This window comes from Lagenorhynchus albirostris, chromosome 1 (genome assembly GCF_949774975.1).
Source record: "Lagenorhynchus albirostris chromosome 1, mLagAlb1.1, whole genome shotgun sequence".
In the NCBI taxonomy this organism is placed as follows: domain Eukaryota; kingdom Metazoa; phylum Chordata; class Mammalia; order Artiodactyla; family Delphinidae; genus Lagenorhynchus; species Lagenorhynchus albirostris.
The window spans coordinates 61,106,687-61,127,830 of NC_083095.1; the positions used below are offsets into that span (position 1 = coordinate 61,106,687).

The following is a 21,144-nucleotide window of genomic DNA, read 5'->3' on the forward strand; positions in this document are numbered from 1 at the left end:
TTCAGCCTAATATTCATTTTATCTAATCATTAGAGAACCAACTTCATTTTTAATAATAATATTAATATAATACATTAATAAATAATTTACAAGAATTATGCATTAGTAACTTGAAACTCTAACAACACTCATTACTAATAAAAGAGATAGCAGTTCCAATCCTTTGATACAGCATTTCTTGCCTTTTGAGCTACTGTCACTAAATTAACTGCATTTAACTTTCCTAGTAAATAATAATTCGTTACAGAAATATTTTTCGTTATAGTGAATATAGGCCCAAATTCCAAATATAACAATTCCATACAAGCTGGTTATATACTTTAAGATGTACTAAAGTGCAATAGGGATATTGACCCTCTCTGTGACTTACTATATATACTTCCCCCATCTCAAGAAATTGTATTCAACTCAATATGTAATTAGAATAGAGAATAGAGAAATACAGACTATAGAATATATGTATGTATATGTATATATCAAGAAAAATAAACACATATGTATGTACCAAGAAAAAGTAGAACAGCCTGAAAAAAAGTAGAATGTAAGATTTTCATATTCCCCACTTGCTGACTAGCTATGAATTATGCAGCTCTGTAGAACACTTAAGAAGGAATTACTGACAGAATCTATAACTATAAAGCAGAACTACCAGGTAGGTTTGGGTTTTTTGTTTGTTTTCCAGCTTCACTGAGATATTATTGACATATAACATATATAAACTCAAGGTATGCTGTGTAATGATATGATAAACATATATACTGTGAAATGATTACCACGATAAGGTTAGTTAACACCCCAATCCCCTCATATAATTACCATTGTTTTTGTGTGGTGATAACATTTAAGATCTACTCTTTTAACAACTTTCAAGTATATAATATAGTATTGTTAATTATAGTCACCATGCTGTACCTTAGAGCCCCAGAATTTATCTCATAAATGAAGGTTTACACCCATTGACAAACATCTCCCCATTCCTCTTCTCCTGCCCCAGCCCTTGCAACCACAAGTCTACTCTATGTTTCTATAAGTTATGCTTTTTAGATTCCACATATAAGAACAGTATTTATCATTATACTTTTTATTATGTAAGTTTCAGGTGTACAACACTCTCATTCAACATCTGTATATACTACAAAGTGACCACCCCCAAAGTCTACCATCCATCACCATTAAACTGACCCCCTTCACCCCTTTTCCTCACCCTGCAAGCCCCCTTCTCCTCTGGTAACAACAATCTGTTCTCTGTATCTATGAGTTTCTTTTGGTTTTGATTTGTTTATTTATTTATTTTGGTTTTGTTTCATTTTAAATTCCACACATTAGTGAAATCATATGACATTTGTCTTTTTCCTTCTGACTTATTTCACTTAGAATAATACCCTCAAAGTCCATCTATGTTGTCACAAGTGACAAGATTTCATTCTTTTTATGGATGAGTAGTAGTCCATTGTGTCTGTGCACGTATATGTATAAGACACACACACAAACATACCACTATGTATGTGTGTGTGTGTATATATATATATATATATATATATATATATATATGCGCCACATCTTCTTTATTCATTCATCCATGGATGCACACTTAGGTTGTTTCCATATTTCAGCAATTATAAATAATGTTGCAATGAACATAGGAGTGCATATATCTTTTCCAATTATTGTTTTCATATTCTTTGGATAAACACCCAGAAGTGGAATACCCGGATCACATGATAATTCTATTCTTAATTTTTTGAGGAACCTCCATACTGTTTTCCATAGTGGCTGCACCAATTTACAATCTCACTAACAGTGTAAGAAGGTTCCCTTTTCTCCACATCCTCTCCAATACTTGTTATTTCTTGCCTTCTGGATAATAGCCATTCTAACAGGTGTGAGGTAATAGCTCACTGGTTTTGATTTGCATTTCCCTAATAATTAGTGATGTTGAACATCTTTTCATGTGCCTGTTGGGCTACCTGTATATCTTCTTTGGAAAAATGTCTATTAAGATCCTCTGCCCAGGGCTTCCCTGGTGGCGCAGTGGTTGAGAGTCTGCCTGATGATGCAGGGGACACGGGCTCGTGTCCCGGTCTGGGAAGATCTCACATGTCGTGGAGCGGCTAGGCCCGTGAGCCATGGCCGCTGAGCCTGCGCGTCTGGAGCCTGTGCTCCACAATGGGAGAGGCCAGAACAGTGAGAGGCCCGTGTACTGCCAAAAAAAAAAACAAAAACAAAAACAAAACAGACACAGAGACCAATGGAACAGAATCAGAATCTCAGAAATTATCCCATGCATATATAGTCAACTAATATTTGACAAGGGAGCCAACAATACTCAATGGTGAAAGTATAGGTTCTTCAATAAACTGTCCTGGGAAAATTGAATATTCACATGCTAAAGAATGAAATTGGACTCCTATCTTACACTACACACAAAAATTAACTCAAAATGAATTAAAAACTTAAATGTAAGACCTGAAACTGTAAAACTAGAAGAAACCACAGGGAAAAGTTCCTTGATCTTGGTCTTGGTGATGATTTTTTGGATATGACACCAAAAGCACAAGCAACAAAAGCAAAAATAAACAAGTGGGACTACATCAAACTTAAAAGCCTCTGCACAGCAAAATAAACAATCTGCAGAATGAAAAGGCAACCTACGAAATGGGAGAAAATATTTACAAACCATCTATCTCATAAGGAGTTAATTCCAAAATATGTAAGAAACTCTTCCAACTCGATAGCAAGAAAAACAAACAATCCAATTTAAAAATGGGCAAAGAAACTCAGTAGAGACTTTTCCCAAGAAGATATGCAAATGGCCAACTGGTTCATGAAAAGGTACTCAATGTCACTAATTATCAGGGAAATGCAAATAAAAATCACAGTGAGATATCACCTCACACCTGTTAGAATAGCTATTATCAAAAAGACAAGAAAAAGATAAGAGACATCAAGTGTTGGTGAGGCTGTGTTGGAAGTGTGAGTTCAAGTGTTGGAACCCTTGTACACTATTGTGGGAAATGTAAATTGGTACAGCCACTATGGAAACAGCATAGAGACTCTTCAAAAAATTAAAAATAGAACTACCATATGATCCAGCAATCCCACTTCTGGGTATATAGCCAAAGGAAATGAAATCAGGATCTTGAAGAGATATCCACACTCCCACTTTCATAGCCACATCATTCATGATAGCCAAGATACGGAAACAATCTACCTATCAACAGATGAATGAATAAAGAAAATGTGATATAGATACAGATATAGGTATACACACACAATAGAATGTCATTCAGCCATAAAAAAGAAGGAAATCCTGCCACTGGCAATGACATGGATGGACCTTGAGGACATTCTGCTAAATGAAATAAGTCAGACAGAGAAAGAGAAATACTGTATGACCTCACTTATATGTAGAATCTAAAAACAAACAAACAACAGGAAAAAAAACCCTCATAGATACAGAGAACAGATTCATGGTTGCCAGAGGCAGGGAGTAGGAGATGGGCAAACTGGGTGTGGTGGTCAAAAGGTACAAACTTTTAGTTATAAAATAAATAAGTCCTGGGGATGATTTAATGTACAGCATGGTGATTACAGTTAAAATACCGTATTGTATATTTGAAAGTTGCTAAGAAAGTAGCTCTTAGAAGTTCTCAGCACAAGAAAAATAGTGTAAATATGTGGGATGATGGATGTTAACTAGACTTACTGTGATGATCATTTCACAATATACACAGGTACCAAATAATTATGTGGTACACCTGAAACTAATATAATGTTATATATTAATTATATGGCAATAGAAAAGTCTTAAGGATGGTGTCAGTGTACAGGAATACAAGACAGAACAATCAAAAAGTTGGTAAGAAAGAAGAATGCCAGAAATGCAATAGGAAGCAGGCTAAAGTTAAGCAGGTTAAAAGCAAGTTAGAAGCAAGTAACATGGAGAATCAAGGAAGCTGAGTGTCAGATTTCAGAGAGAAAAACAAAAGCTGGGAGCTATTTGCCAATGCCACTAAACGTAAGATCAGCACTCAAAAACGCTTATACAGACTGCCAACAAACACATGAAAGAATGCTCAACATCACTAATCATTAGAGAAATGCAAATCAAAACTACAATGAGATATCATCTCACACCAGTCAGAATGGCCATCATCAAAAAATCTAGAAACAATAAATGCTGGAGAGGGTGTGGAGAAAAGGGAACCCTCTTACACTGTTGGTGGGAATGTAAATTGATACAGCCACTGTGGAGAACAGTATGGAGGTTCCTTAAAAAGCTACAAATAGAACTACCATATGACCCAGCAATCCCACTACTGGGCATATACCCTGAGAAAACCATAATTCAAAAAGAGACATGTACCAAAATGTTCATTGCAGCTCTATTTACAATAGCCCGGAGATGGAAACAACCTAAGTGCCCGTCATCGGATGAATGGATAAAGAAGATGTGGCACATATATACAATGGAATATTACTCAGCCATAAAAAGAAACGAAATTGAGCTATTTGTAATGAGGTGGATAGACCTAGAGTCTGTCATACAGAGTGAAGTAAGTCAGAAAGAGAGAGACAAATACCGTATGCTAACACATATATATGGAATTTAAGAAAAAAAAATGTCATGAAAAACCTAGGGGTAAAGCAGGAATAAATACGCAGACCTCTTAGAGAACGGACTTGAGGTTATGGGGAGGGGGAAGGGTGAGCTGTGACAGGGCGAGAGAGAGTCATGGGCATATACACACTAACAAACGCAGTAAGGTAGATAGCTAGTGGGAAGCAGCCGCATGGCACAGGGATATTGGCTCGGTGCTTTGTGACAGCCTGGAGGGGTGGGATGGGGAGGGTGGGAGGGAGGGAGACGCAACAGGGAAGACATATGGGAACATATGTTTATGTATGACTGATTCACTTTGTTATAAAGCAGAAACTAACACACCATTGTAAAGCGATTATACCCCAATAAAGATGTAAAAAAAAAAAAAAAAAAAACGCTTATGGATTCTTGTTGCAGAGGAAAGTCCATTGCGTTTGGTAAGAGAAGGTGTGGGTTTAAGTACTAGCTCTGCCACTTATCACTTTCTGACCTTTGCTTTTTCATGTATAAAACAAGGACAGTATCTATCTCATCTTCGCTCTTATCAGGATATTGTGTAGCTCAAGACCAAACTGGAATAGAGTCCATGAAAATGTATTAACACCATGAGCCCAATGCAAGCGTAGATCAATATTATAAGTGACTTGATTTATAATATACCAAGTAAAGTCAAAGTATGAATATGAGACACTTCCAAGAGATGTTGAAAATCTTCAATTGGCACTATGAACAACAATCTTACAGGGGCTACCAAATACACAGTTGAATCCAAAATTTCAGTCAACTCTGGATGAATCAGTGATCACACTATTTCAGGAAAGCCAACAAAAAGCATAGGTGGTGATTATTACTAGAAATGTAAACATTTCTTTTGAATAACAAAAACTGAAAAATTATCATACCTTTAATTGTGGAGATTGCATGCTGAAACATTTTTGGATATTTTCAAATGAGGCTGATTTTCTTAGGAAAAACATCTGTGAAATAATCAAATGACAAATATACACTGACTCTAGACACTATTTGGTAAACTAAAATATATGACAATCGGCTAATAATAACTGTTTAAGTAAATTAATGAAATGCAGAAACACTAATTAAAATACAGGTTCTTACTGATTTTGTAATCACTGACTTCACAGATGGGAGCAGAGCTTAAAATCCATCAATTAATTTTGAAAAGTGTATAATAATGGAAGCTATCTTATTTTTTTAATTCAACATATATAACAAACACGAAAGTTTCCAGAAAGTAGCACAGGTGTGTGTAAATATGCCATAGATATGCTGGGCCATTAATCCTCTTAGCCCTGGGGCTGCACTAGTGGGACCTGGAGTGGCTACTGTTCCTCCTACTTTTCAGTGGCTACTGAACAGTCTCCTTTAAATCATGAGCAACCTCAACCTTTTACCCCATAAGGCCACACAAATATTATTACTTGCTATGAGAACTATTATACTAAAAGAGTTGCGAAGTACTAACATACCAAATAGAGTAGAAAGTACAAAAAAAATGACATATTTCATGTATGATGGTGGAAACAGACATAAAGAAGTAACTATAATCCAAAGCAGCTGTAACAATGACTGTAAAGATAGCATGAATCAGGTGTAAAGAGAGCACAGGAGAGGTGGAGGTCAATTCAGAATGGAAAGGAACCTGGATTGACCAGCTTGAAGAGGTAGCATTAGGGCTGGCCTGTAAAAGGTAGTGACATTTCCATAAACTGAGAAGGGGTTGAGAACATCCCAGGCCAACGGAATAGCCTAAACAAGCACAGAGAAGTGTCAAGGTGCTGGGATTTTAGTCCCCAAGGACTCTGGTGCAGGCAGAGTACAGGGTACCTGGAGGTTACATGGAAGCAGAAGCATAATGGGAGGTAAGATAGAAAATATAGTCAAGGCCAGGTTATGAGGCTTAGTTAAGCACTCTGACTTTGATAGGTGGAGTTATTCAGTTTGTTGAGATTGAGTGTTGTAATTACACCTGTGTTTTAAGAACATTGCAGGGGACAATAGGGAGGATGGATTAGAAATAGCCGTTAAAAACAGTAATATCTGACAGGTAGGTATAAGTAATGCTACTAGAGTAGTCTATGCATTCCAAACTAGAAAGTGTCATTTGTTGGTTCAATTATGTTTTTAAGTGATGGTCACTGTTCTAGGTGCTGTGGATAAAACAAGAATGATATGACCCCCATATCACTTAGACTAATGAAAAATAAGATAAAACATATATGAGGGCAAACATTTAATAAGCAATAATGATATATGTTAAAAACAGCAAAAGTGATCTATATTAAATAGAAATATTACTCCAAAAATAAGTATTACCTGACTGTATGGGGAATACGGAAGGCGGCACAGACACATTATTAAACCTAGTATAACTGACCAGAATGGGGATTTGACTTGTCCTAGGTCAATAAGGCTCTCTACTATGTGACACTCATCATCCCAAGATATCACCAAGGGGAGTAAGGGCTGAAGGCCTTAAGGAAAGAAAAATAAAACCCTTTCTTGTTTGTCCCTCATAAAGTTCAAGATATTTATTAAACCACTAATATAAGTTTCATACCTTTCTTCTTCCCTCAATTGCTCTCTTTTCTCTCCAATTGTGTTTATTAATTAGTTTATTTAGATACACTGTAGGGATAATAATGTCATGGGCATGAGTCCAATCACCATTTAGAGAATTCAGTTTTACTCTGTTTCATAGCCATAAACAATTCCCTCCCTGCATTTGGTCAAAAGATTCATAAACATGTTCCTTTGATCATTTAAAACCTGGGCAAGCAGTGATAAATGAGTGCAAACCCAGACATTTTAGGAATTTTAGGAAAACTCACAGCAGATATCCTGCTATTGATTAGTAAATAACATCTTCTGAGTGTCATAAAGACCACAGATTTGAAAGAGGAAACATGTCCTCTGCAAAGACACTAGTGAATATTCTGAGGCATTTCCCAGAATGAGGAAGCATCAAGAAATTATTTCTGAAATCGCTAGAAATAATATCTGAACTGTAGTCACATAAAGCCACCAACCCATAATTTAGAATAAAAATTATACTTACCCTAAAACTTCTATGTTGATTTAAAGTAATGACACGTTCCTTGCTTTCAGATGTAAATTTCTCAAATAAAATTCTGCTTGCTTGCACACTCTGTGATTTAAAAAAAAGACAACAGTTTTAAGCTATATAGTGGAATACTTTTAAAAGCCTATGATTACTGTTGCTTCATAGTATAACATTACCCAAAGAGCAATATACAGGAAAGGTAGAATTCTAGAAAACACCAGAGATGCATCAAAGTCTGGCTGCAGACTAGGTATTTGCAGTTAGGCTTTGGCATTGGACTTTAGCCAAATAGATACTTCTACATTATTTCTGACATCCCTGGTCTTAGGAGCAATCAATGATCCTGTGACCTCATAGGTTGGCATTGAATCTCTTTAGTACATCAACATCAGTATTATGAACAAAACATATCATTTGGAGTTACTGTCAATATGCAACTATTCACTGACAAATACAAGTAAGCATTCTAAATATTAATTGGAATGAAAATTTCCTTAAGTGCTTTATACTTTTAACTCAGTCAATTAAATTATACAAATATTTATTGTTGTAAGGGTTAACTGCTACAATAATTATGATTATTATTAAATGTGGTACTTCTCTATCTTGTAATCAGAGATTTGGATATATAGAAACAACTATAAGACCTAAGTTTCATAGCCTGGTGGATACATGATGAATAAAATCCTTCTATTGCTTTGTTTGCTGAAATTTTTAGGTCTCCACTAACATTTCAAGAATTCTAAATATTTATTCAATAGAAAATCGACTTTTCTTTTTTTTTTTTTTTTACATCTTTATTGGGGTATAATTGCTTTACAATGGTGTGTTAGTTTCTGCTTTATAACAAAGTGAATCAGTCATACATAAACATATGTTCCCATATGTCTTCCCTGTTGCGTCTCCCTCCCTCCCACCCTCCCCATCCCACCCCTCCAGGCTGTCACAAAGCACCGAGCCAATATCCCTGTGCCATGCGGCTGCTTCCCACTAGCTATCTACCTTACTGCGTTTGTTAGTGTGTATATGCCCATGACTCTCTCTCGCCCTGTCACAGCTCACCCTTCCCCCTCCCCATAACCTCAAGTCCATTCTCTAAGAGGTCTGCGTATTTATTCCTGCTTTACCCCTAGGTTTTTCATGACATTTTTTTTTCTTAAATTCCATATATATGTGTTAGCATACGGTATTTGTCTCTCTCTTTCTGACTTACTTCACTCTGTATGACAGACTCTAGGTCTATCCACCTCATTACAAATAGCTCAATTTCGTTTCTTTTTATGGCTGAGTAATATTCCATTGTATATATGTGCCACATCTTCTTTATCCATTCATCCGATGATGGGCACTTAGGTTGTTTCCATCTCCGGGCTATTGTAAATAGAGCTGCAATGAACATTTTGGTACATGTCTCTTTTTGAATTATGGTTTTCTCAGGGTATATGCCCAGTAGTGGGATTGCTGGGTCATATGGTAGTTCTATTTGTAGCTTTTTAAGGAACCTCCATACTGTTCTCCACAGTGGCTGTATCAATTTACATTCCCACCAACAGTGTAAGAGGGTTCCCTTTTCTCCACACCCTCTCCAGCATTTATTGTTTCTAGATTTTTTGATGATGGCCATTCTGACTGGTGTGAGATGATATCTCATTGTAGTTTTGATTTGCATTTCTCTAATGATTAGTGATGTTGAGCATTCTTTCATGTGTTTGTTGGCAGTCTGTATATCTTCTTTGGAGAAATGTCTATTTAGGTCTTCTGCCCATTTTTGGATTGGGTTGTTTGTTTTCTTGTTATTGAGCTGCATGAGCTGCTTGTAAATTTTGGAGATTAATCCTTTGTCGGTTGCTTCATTTGCAAATATTTTCTCCCATTCTGAGGGTTGTCTTTTGGTCTTGTTTATGGTTTCCTTTGCTGTGCAAAAGCTTTGAAGTTTCATTAGGTCCCATTTGTTTATTTTTGTTTTTATTCCCATTACTCTAGGAGGTGGGTCAGAAAGGATCTTGCTTTGATTTATGTCATAGAGTGTTCTGCCTATGTTTTCCTCTAAGAGTTTGATAGTTTCTGGCCTTACATTTAGGTCTTTAATCCATTTTGAGCTTATTTTTGTGTATGGTGTTAGGGAGTGATCTAATCTCATACTTTTACATGTACCTGTCCAGTTTTCCCAGCACCACTTATTGAAGAGGCTGTCCTTTCTCCATTGTACATTACTGTCACCTTTATCAAAGATAAGGTGTCCATATGTACATGGGTTTATCTCTGGGCTTTCTATCCTGTTCCATTGATCTATCTTTCTGTTTTTGTGCCAGTACCATACCGTCTTGATGACTGTAGCTTTGTAGTATAGTCTGAAGTCAGGGAGCCTGATTCCTCCAGTTCCTTCTTTCGTTCTCAAGATTGCTTTGGCTATTCGGGGTCTTTTGTGTTTCCATACAAATTGTGAAATTTTTTGTTCTAGTTCTGTGAAAAATGCCAGTGGTAGTTTGATAGGGATTGCATTGAATCTATAGATTGCTTTGGGTAGTAGAGTCATTTTCACAATGTTGATTCTTCCAATCCAAGAACATGGTATATCTCTCCATCTATTTATATCATCTTTAATTTCTTTCATCAGTGTCTTATAATTTTCTGCATACAGGTCTTTTGTCTCCTTAGGTAGGTTTATTCCTAGATATTTTATTCTTTTTGTTGCAATGGTAAATGGGAGTGTTTTCTTGATTTCACTTTCAGATTTTTCATCATTAGTATATAGGAATGCCAGAGATTTCTGTGCATTAATTTTGTATCCTGCCACTTTACCAAATTCATTGATTAGCTCTAGTAGTTTTCTGGTAGCATCTTGAGGGTTCTCTATCTATAGGATCATGTCATCTGCAAACAGTGACAGCTTTACTTCTTCTTTTCCAATTTGGATTCCTTTTATTTCCTTTTCTTCTCTGATTGCTGTGGCTAAAACTTCCAAAACAATGTTGAATAATAGTGGTGAGAGTGGGCAACCTTGTCTTGTTCCTGATCTTAGTGGAAATGCTTTCAGTTTTTCACCATTGAGGATGATGTTTGCTGTGGGCTTGTCATATATGGCCTTTATTATGTTGAGGAAAGTTCCCTCTATGCCTACTTTCTGCAGGGTTTTTATCATAAATGGGTGTTGAATTTTGTCAAAAGCTTTCTCTGCATCTATTGAGATGATCATATGGTTTTTCTCCTTCAATTTGTTAATATGGTTTATCACATTGATAGATTTGCGTATATTGAAGAATCCTTGCATTCCTGGAATAAATCCCACTTGATCATGGTGTATGATCCTTTTAATGTGCTGTTGGATTCTGTTTGCTAGTATTTTGTTGAGGATTTTTCCGTCTATGTTCATCAGTGATATTGGCCTGTAGTTTTCTTTCTTTGTGACATCCTTGTCTGGTTTTGGTATCAAGGTGATGGTGGCCTCGTAGAAGGAGTTTGGGAGTGGTCCTCCCTCTGCTATATTATGGAAGAGTTTGAGAAGGATAGGTGTTAGCTCTTCTCTAAATGTTTGATAGAATTCGCCTGTGAAGCCATCTGGTCCTGGGCTTTTGTTTGTTGGAAGATTTTTAATCACAGTTTCAATTTCAGTGCTTGTGATTGGTCTGTTCATATTTTCTATTTCTTCCTGATTCAGTCTTGGCAGGTTGTGCATTTCTAAGAATTTGTCCATTTCTTCCAGATTGTCCATTTTATTGGCATAGAGTTGCTTGTAGTAATCTCTCATGATCTCTTTTATCTCTGCAGTGTCAGTTGTTATCTCTCCTTTTTCATTTCTAATTCTATTGATTTGAGTCTTCTCCCTTTTTTTCTTGATGAGTCTGGCTAGTGGTTTATCTATTTTGTTTATCTTCTCAAAGAACCAGCTTTTAGTTTTATTGATCTTTGCTATTGTTTCCTTCATTTCTTTTTCATTTATTTCTGATCTGATTTTTATGATTTCTTTCCTTCTGCTAGCTTTGGGGTTTTTTTTGTTCTTCTTTCTCTAATTGCTTGAGGTGCAAGGTTAGGTTGTTTATTCGAGATGTTTCCTGCTCCTTAAGGTGGGCTTGTATTGCTATAAACTTCCCCCTTAGAACTGCTTTTGCTGCATTCCACAGGTTTTGGGTCGTTGTATCTCCATTGTCATTTGTTTCTAGGTATTTTTTGATTTCCTCTTTGATTTCTTCAGTGATCTCTTCATTATTAAGTAGTGTATTGTTTAGCCTCCATGTGTTTGTATTTTTTACAGATCTTTTCCTGTAATTGATATCTAGTCTCATGGCGTTGTGGTCAGAAAAGATACTTGATACAATTTCAATTTTCTTAAATTTACCAAGGCTTGATTTGTGACCTAAGATATGATCTATCCTGGAGAATGTTCCATGAGCACTTGAGAAAAATGTGTATTCTGTTGTTTTTGGATGGAGTGTCCTATAAATATCAATTAAGTCCATCTTGTTTAATGTATCATTTAAAGCTTGTGTTTCCTTATTTATTTTCATTTTGGATGATCTGTCCATGGGTGAAAGTGGGGTGTTTAAGTCCCCTACTATGAATGTGTTACTGTCGATTTCCCCTTTTATGGCTGTTAGTATTTGCCTAATGTATTGAGGTGCTCCTATGTTGGGTGCATAAATATTAACAACTGTTATATCTTCTTCTTGGATCGATCCCTTGATCATTATGTAGTGTCCTTCTTTGTCTCTTTTAATAGTCCTTTTTTTAAAGTCTATTTTGTCTGATATGAGAATTGCTACCCCAGCTTTCTTTTGGCTTCCATTTGCATGGAATATCTTTTTCCATCCCCTTACTTTCAGTCTGTATGTGTCTCTAGGTCTGAAGTGGGTCTCTTGTAGACAGCATATATAAGGGTCTTGTTTTTGTATCCATTCAGCTAATCTGTGTCTTTTGGTGGGAGCATTTAGTCCATTTACATTTAAGGTAATTATCGATATGTATGTTCCTATTCCCATTTTCTAAATTGTTTTGGGTTCGTCGTTATAGGTCTTTTCCTTCTCTTGTGTTTCTTGCCTAGAGAAGATCCTTTAGCATTTGTTGTAAAGCTGGTTTGGTGTTGCTGAACTCTCTCAGCTTTTGCTTGTCTGTAAAGGTTTTAATTTCTCCATCAAATCTGAATGAGATCCTTGCTGGGTAGAGTAGTCTTGGCTGCATGTTTTTCTCCTTCATCACTTTCAGTATGTCCTGCCACTCCCTTCTGGCTTGTAGGGTTTCTGCTGAGAGATCAGCTGTTAACCTTATGGGGATTCCCTTATGTGTTATTTGTTGTTTTTCCCTTGCTACTTTTAATATGCTTTCTTTGTATTTAATTTTTGACAGTTTGATTAATATGTGTCTTGGCGTATTTCTCCTTGGATTTATCTTGTATGGGACTCTCTGTGCTTCCTGGACTTGATTAACTATTTCCTTTCCCATATTAGGGAAGTTTTCAACTATAATCTCTTCAAATATTTTCTCAGTCCCTTTCTTTTTCTCTTCTTCTTCTGGAACCCCTATAATTCGAATGTTGGTGCGTTTAATGTTGTCCCAGAGGTCTCTGAGACTGTCCTCAGTTCTTTTCATTCTTTTTTCTTTATTCTGCTCTGCAGTAGTTATTTCCACTATTTTATCTTCCAGGTCACTTATCCGTTCTTCTGCCTCAGTTATTCTGCTATTGATCCCATCTAGAGTACTTTTAATTTCATTTATTGTGTTGTTCATCGTTGCTTGTTTCATCTTTAGTTCTTCTAGGTCCTTGTTAACTGATTCTTGCATTTTGTCCAATCTATTGTCCATTCTATCTCCAAGATTTCGGATCAACCTTACTATCATTATTCTGAATTCTCTTTCAGGTAGACTGCCTATTTCCTCTTCATTTGTTAGGTCTGGTGCATTTTTATCTTGCTCCTTTATCTGCTGTGTGTTTTTCTGTCTTCTCATTTTGCTTATCTTACTGTGTTTGGGGTCTCCTTTTTGCAGGCTGCAGGTTTGTAGTTCCTCCTGTTTTTGATGTCTGTCTCCAGTGGCTAAGGTTGGTTCAGTGGGTTGTGTAGGCTTCCTGGTGGAGGGGGCTAGTGCCTGTGTTGTGGTGGATGAGGCTGGATCTTGTCTCTCTAGTGGGCAGGTTCACGTCTGGTGGTGTGTTTGGGGGCGTCTGTGGCCTTATTATGATTTTAGGCAGCCTCTCTGCTAATGGGTGGGGTGGCTTGCTGGTCGTTGAGTGAAGCTGGGTGCTGGTGTTAAGATGGAGGTCTCTGGGAGATTTTCGCCGTTTGATATTATGTGGAGCTGGGAGGTCTCTTGTTGATCAGTGTCCTGAAGTTGGCTGTCCTACCTCAGAGGCAGAGCCCTGCCTCCTGGCTGGAGCACCAAAAGCTTTTCATCCACAGGCTCAGGATAAAAGGGAGAAAAAGTAGAGGGAATTAGTAGAAGTATGAGGAAAGAAAGAAGGAAAGGAGGGTAGGAAGGAAGGAAGAAAGAAAGAAAGAAGCAAAGAAGGCAAGAAGGAAAGAAAGGAGGGAGGGAGGGAGGGAGGAAGGAAGGAAGGAGGGAAAGAAGGAAAAAAGACAGAAAGAAAGAAGATACAGTAAAAATAAAATAAAGTATAATAAAGTTATTGAATTAAAAACTTCTTATTTAGAAAAAAAAAAAAGGACGGAAAGAACCTTAGGACAAATGTTGGAAGCAAAGCTATACAGACAAAATCTTACACAGAAGCATACACATACACCCTCACTAAAAGAGGTAAATGGGGAAAAATCCTAAATCTTGCTGTCAGAGACCACCTCCTCAATTTGGGATGATTCGTTGTCTAAAGGAGGGAAGGAAGGACGGAAAGAAAGAAAGAAAGAACGAAGGTAAAGTATAATAAGGTTATTAAAATTAATTATTAATAAAAAAATTTTTAAAAAAAACATGGACGGATAGAACCCTAGGACAAATGATGGAAGCAAGACTATACAGACAAGATCTCACACAGAAGCATACACATACACATTCACAAAAAGAGGAAAGGGGAAAAAATCATAGATCTTGCTCCTAAAGTCCACTTCCTTAATTTGGGATGATTGGTTGTCTATTCAGGTATTCCACAGATGCAGGGTACATCAAGTTGATTGTGGAGCTTTAATCCGCTGCTTCTGAGGCTGCTGGGAGAGATTTCCCTTTCTCTTCTTTGTTCTCACAGCTCCCAGGGCTAAGCTTTGGATTTGGCCCTGCCACTGCGTGTAGATCGCTGGAGGGCGTCTGCTTTTTGCTCAGACAGGATGGGGTTAAAAGAGCCGCTGATTGGGGGCTCTGGCGCACTCAGGCCGGCGGGGACGGAGGGGCACAGAGTGCGGGGCGGGCCTGCGGTGGCAAAGGCCGGCGTGACTTTGCACCAGCCTGAGGCGCGCTGTGCGCTCTCCCGGGGAAGTTGTCCCTGGATCCCGGGAACCCGGCAGTGGCGGGCTGCACAGGCTCCGCGGAAGAGGGGTGTGGAGAGTGACCTGTGCTCGCACACAGGCCCCTCGGTGGCGGCAGCAGCAGCCTTAACGTCTCCCGCCCGCCTCTGGGGTCCGCGCTTTTAGCCGCGGCTTGCGCCCGTCTCTGAATTCCGCGCTTTCAGCCGCGGCTCGCGCCCGTCTCTGGATTCCGCGCTTTCAGCCGCGGCTCGCGCCCGTCTCTGGATTCCGCGCTTTCAGCCGCGGCTCGCGCCCGTCTCTGGGGTCCGCGCTTTCAGCCGTGGCTCACGCCCGTCTCTGGGGTTCGCGCTTTTAGCCGCGGCTCGCGCCCGTCTCTGGAGTTCCTTTAAGCAGCGTTCTTAAACCCCTCTCCTCACGCCCCAGGAAACAAAGAGGGAAGGAAAAGTCTCCTGCCTCTTCTGCAGGTGCAGGCTTTTCCCCGGACTCCCTCCCGGCTAGCTGTGGTGCACTAACCCCTTCAGGCTATGTTCAAGCCGCCAACCCCAGTCCTCTCCCTGCGCTCCGGCCTCAGCTCGCAGCCCTGCCCGCCCCGGCGGGTGAGCAGACAAGCCTCTCGGGCTGGTGAGTGCCGGTCGGCACCGATCCTCTGTGCGGGAATCTCGCCGCTTTGCCCTCCGCACCCGTTGCTGTGCACTCCTCCGCAGCTTCGAAGCTCCCCCCTCCGCCTCCCGCAGTCTCCGCCCGCGAAGGGGCTTCCTAGAGTGTGGAAACTTTTCCTCCTTCACCGCTCCCTCCCACTGGTGCAGGTGCCGTCCCTATTCTTTTGTCTCTGTTTTTTCTTTTGCCCTACCCAGGTACGTGGGGAGTTTCTTGCCTTTTGGGAGGTCTGAGGTCTTCTGCCAGCCTTCAGTAGGTGTTCTGTAGGAGTTGTTGCACGTGTAGATGTATTTCTGGTGTATCTGTGGGGAGGAAGGTGATCTCCGCGTCTTACTCTTCCGCCATCTTCCGCCTTCCCCGAAAATCGACTTTTAAAAGTATCATGTAGGGACTTCCTTTGCAGTCCAGGTGTTAAGACTCGGCGCTCCCAATGCAGGGGGCCTGGGTTCAATCCCTGGTGGGAGAACTATGATCTCACATACCGCAACTAAGCCCGTGCACTGCAACTAGAGAAGCCCGTGCACCACAGAGACTGCGTGCCACAACAAAGACCCAGCGCAGCCAAAAAAATAAATGAATAAATAAATTTTTAAAAAGAGTATCATGCAGTTATCACTGAGAATGGAACAGATATGCAGAAGGCTATGGGTAATTTAGAAATCAACAGCATTGAATTTTTGCTCATCCTCTCTGTTGTATTTACGGAAAGTAGTTATAGCACAATATAAAAGAATTACTGGACATTGCAGAAAGATACCTGGTCACTTTCATCATTATTCTTCAAAGACAAACTATGGGACACACAAGAGATTTTGGAACTATTTTACCATATGCTTGCATAAAATATTCAAAAATGATGGAATAACAGCTATTACATACTTAAAACAATGCTTTTAACAGTAACAAGGACAAAAATTTTAACACTGCACTTTATAGATATCAGAACAGCAGAACCTACTAACAATCAATGATTGCTTTTTAAAAAGAGAATGTGGAAGGAGACTTTCAAGATGGCGAAGGAGTAAGACGGGGAGATTATCTTCCTCCCCACAAATACATAAGAAATACATCTACATGTGGAACAACTACTACAGAACACCTACTGAATGCTGGCAGAAGACCTCAGACTTCCCAAAATCTGGGTGGCTGACAGGATCTTGGTTCTCCAGCCATGTGTCAGGCCAGTGCCTCTGAGGTGGGAGAGCTGAGATCAGGACATTGCTCCACCAGAGACCTTCCGGCTCCATGTAATATCAAATGGCAAAATCTCGCCCAGAGAGCTCCATCTCAATACTAAGACCCAGCTCCCCTCAACTGTCTCCAGCACTGTAGCACCAGCAAGCTAAAGTGCTGGACCCCCTAGGCCAAACAACTGGCAAGACAGGAACACAATCCCACTCATTAGCATAAAGGTTGCCTAAAATCATAATAAGGTCACAGAAACCCTAAAACGCAGCACCGGATGCATTCCTGCCCATCAGAAAGACAAGATCCAGCCTCATCCACCAGAACACAGGCACCAGTCCCCTCCACCAGGAAGCATACAAAACCCACTGACCAACATTAGCCACTGGAGGCAGACACCAAAAGCAACAGGAAGTACGAAACTGAAGCCTGCAAAAAGGAAACCCCAAACACAGTGGGTTAATCAAAACGAGAAGAGAGAGAAACACACACCAGATGGAGGATCAAAATAAAAACCCATAAGACCAAACAAATGAAGAGGAAATAGGCAGTCTACCTGAAAAAGAATTCAGAGTAATGATAGTAAAGATATCCAAACTCTTCAAAACAAAACGCAGAAAATATAAGAAATGTTTAACAAGGACCCAGAAGAACTAAAGCACAAACAAACAATGATGAACAACACAACAAATGAAATTAAAAATTATCTAGAAGGACTCAATAGCAGAATAACTGAGGCAGAAGAATGGATAATGACCTAGAAGAAACAATACTGGAAATAACTACTGCAGAGCAGAATAAAGAAAAAAGAATGAAAAGAATAGAGGACAATCTCAGAAACCTCTGGGACAACATTAAATGCAACAACATTCAAATCATAGGGGTCTCAGAAGAAGAAGAGAAAAAAAAAGGGACTGAGAAAATATTTGAAGAGATTATAGTTCAAAACTACCTTAATAAGGGAAAGGAAATAGTCAATCAAGTTCAGGAAGTCCAGAGAGTCCCATAGAGGATAAATCCAAGGAGAAACATGCCAAGACACATATTAATCAAACTATCAAAAATTAAATGCAAAGAAAAAATATTAAAATCAGCAAAGGAAAAACAACAAATAACATACAAGAGAATCCCCATAAGGTTAACAGCTGATCTTTCAGCAGACACTCTGCAAGCCAAAAAGGAGTGACAGGACATATTTAAAGAGATGAAAGAGAAAAACCTACAACCAAGATTACTCTACCCAGCAAGGATCACATTCAGATTCCATGGAGAAATTAAAACCTCTACAGACAAGCAAAAGCTAAGAGAATTCAGCACCACCAAACCAGCTTTACAACAAATGCTAAAGGAACTTCTCTAGGCAGGAAGCGCAAGAGAAGGAAAAGACCTACAATAACAAACCCAAAACAATTAAGAAAATGGTAACAGGAACATACATAGTGATAACTACCTTAAATGTAAATGGATTAAATGCTCCAACCAAAGGACATAGGCTGGCTGAATGGATACAAAAACAAGACCTGTATATATGCTGTCTACAAGAGACCCATTTCAGACCTAGGGACACATACAGAGTGAAAATGAGGGGATGGAAAAAGATATTCCATGCAAACGGAAATCAAAAGAAAGCTGGAGTAGCAATTCTCATTTCAGACAAAATAGACTTTAAAATAAAGACTATTACAAGTGACAAAGAAGGACACTACATAATGATCAAGGGATCAATCCAAGAAGAAGATATAATGATTGTAAATATTTATGCACCCAACATAACAGCACCTCAATACATAAGGCAAATGCTAACAGCCATAAAGGGGGAAATCGACAGTAACATAATCATAGTAGGGGACTTTAACACTCCACTTTCACCAACGCACAGATCATCCAAAATGAAAATATTTAAAGAAACACAAGCTTTAAATGATTCATTAAACAAGATGGACTTAATTGATATTTATAAGACATTCCATCCAAAAACAACAGAATACACTTTCTTCTCGAGTGCTCATGGAACATTCTCCAGGATAGATCATATCTTGGGTCACAAATCAAGCCTTGGTAAATTTAACAAAATTAAAATCATGTCAAGTATCTTTTCCGACCACAACTCTATGAGACTAGATAACAATTACGGGAAAAAAATTTGTAAAAAATACAAACACATGGAGCTAAACAATACGCTACTAAATAACCAGGAGATCACTGAAGAAATCAAAGAGGAAATCAAAACATACCTAGAAACAAATGACAATGAAAACACGATGACCCAAAACCTATGGGATACAGCAAAAGCAGTTCTAAGAGGGAAGTTTATAGCAATACAATCCTACCTTAAGAAACAAGAAACATCTCAAATAAACAACATAACCTTACACCTAAAGCAATTAGAGAAAGAAGAACAAAAAAACCCCAAAGTTAGCAGAAGGAAAGAAGTCATAAAAATAAGATCAGAAATAAAGGAAAAAGAAATGAAGGAAAAAAATAGCAAAGATCAATAAAACTAAAAGCTGGTTCTTTGAGAAGATAAACAAAATTGACAAAGAATTAGCCAGATTCATCAAGAAAAAAAGGGAGAAGACTCAAATCAATAGAATTAGAAATGAAAAAGGAGAAGTAACAACTGACACTGGAGAAATACAAAGGATCATGAGAGATTACTACACACAACTATATGCCAATAAAATGGACAATGTGGAAGAAATGGACAAATTCTTAAAAAAGCACAAGCTTCTGAGACTGACCAGGAAGAAATAGAAAATATGAACAGACCAATCACAAGCACTGAAATGGAAACTGTGATTAAAAATCTTCCAACAAACAAATGTTCAGGACCAGATGGCTTCACAGGTGAATTCTATCAAACATTTAGAGAAGAGCTAACACCTATCATTCTCAAACTCTTCCAAAACATAACAGAGGAAGGAACACTCCAAAACTCATTCTATGAGGCCACTATCACCCTGATAACAAAACCAGACAAAGAGGTCACAAAAAAAGAAAACTACAGACCAATATCAATGATGAACGTAGATGCAAAAATCCTCAACAAAATACTAGCACACAGAATCCAGCAGCACATTAAAAGGATCATACACCATGATCAAGTGGGGTTTATCCCAGGAATGCAAGGATTCTTCAATATACACAAATCAATCAATGTGATACACTATATTAAAAAACTGAAGGATAAAAACCACATGATAATCTCAATAGATACAGAAAAAGCTTTCAACGAAATTTAACACCCATTTATGATAAAAATCCGCCAGAAAGTAGGCATAGAGGGAACTTACCTCAACATAATAAAGGACATATATGACAAACCCACAGTCAACATTGTTCTCAATGATGAAAAACTGAAACCATTTTCTCTAACATCAGGAACAAGACAAGGGTGTCCACTCTCACCACTGTTATGCAACATAGTTTTGGAAGTTTTAGCCACAGCAATCAGAGAAGGAAAAGAAATAAAAGGAATCCAAATCGGAAAAGAAGCAGTAAAACTGTCACTGTTTGCAGATGACAAGTTACTCTTCATGGAGAATCCTAAAGATGCTACCAGAAAACTACTAGAGCTAATCAATGAATTTGGTAAAGTAGCAGGATACAAAATTAATGCACAGAAATCTCTTGCAGTCCTATACACTAATGATGAAAAATCTGAAAGAGAAATTATGGAAACACTCCCATTTACCATTGCAACAAAAAGAATAAAATACCTAGGAATAAACCTACCTAAGGAGACAAAAGACCTGTATGCAGAAAACTATAAGACACTGATGAAAGAAATTAAAGATGATATAAATAGATGGAGAGATATACCATGTTCCTGGATTGGAAGAATCAGTATTGTGAAAATGACTATACTACCCAAAGCAATCTACAGATTCAATGCAATCCCTATCAGACTACCAATGGCATTTTTCACAGAACTAGTAAAAAAATTTCACAATTTGTATGGAAACACAAAAGACGCCAAACAGCCAAAGCAATCTTGAGAAAGAAAAAAGGAGCTGGAGGAATCAGGCTCCCTGACTTCAGACTATACTACAAATCTACAGTAATCAATACAGTATGGTACTGGCACAAAAACAGAAATATAGATCAATGGAACAGGATAGAAAGCCCAGAGAGAAACCCACATACATATGGTCACCTTATTTTTGATAACAGAAGCAAGAATATACAATGGAGAAAAAACAGCCTCCTCAATA

General features: G+C 38.3%; 1 protein-coding gene across 1 annotated transcript in view; it reads right to left on the minus strand.

Annotated features, from left to right (window-relative positions):
- TTC6 (tetratricopeptide repeat domain 6) overlaps window positions 1-21,144 on the minus strand; it is a 200,619-nt gene that overhangs the window by 64,157 nt on the left and 115,318 nt on the right. The window contains exons 7-8 of the mRNA XM_060163954.1: window positions 7,688-7,769; window positions 5,506-5,615 (exon numbers count right to left, since the gene is read on the minus strand). Of these exons, the coding sequence (XP_060019937.1) occupies window positions 5,506-5,615; window positions 7,688-7,769 (192 nt within the window). The remainder of the gene's footprint in view (window positions 1-5,505; window positions 5,616-7,687; window positions 7,770-21,144) is intronic.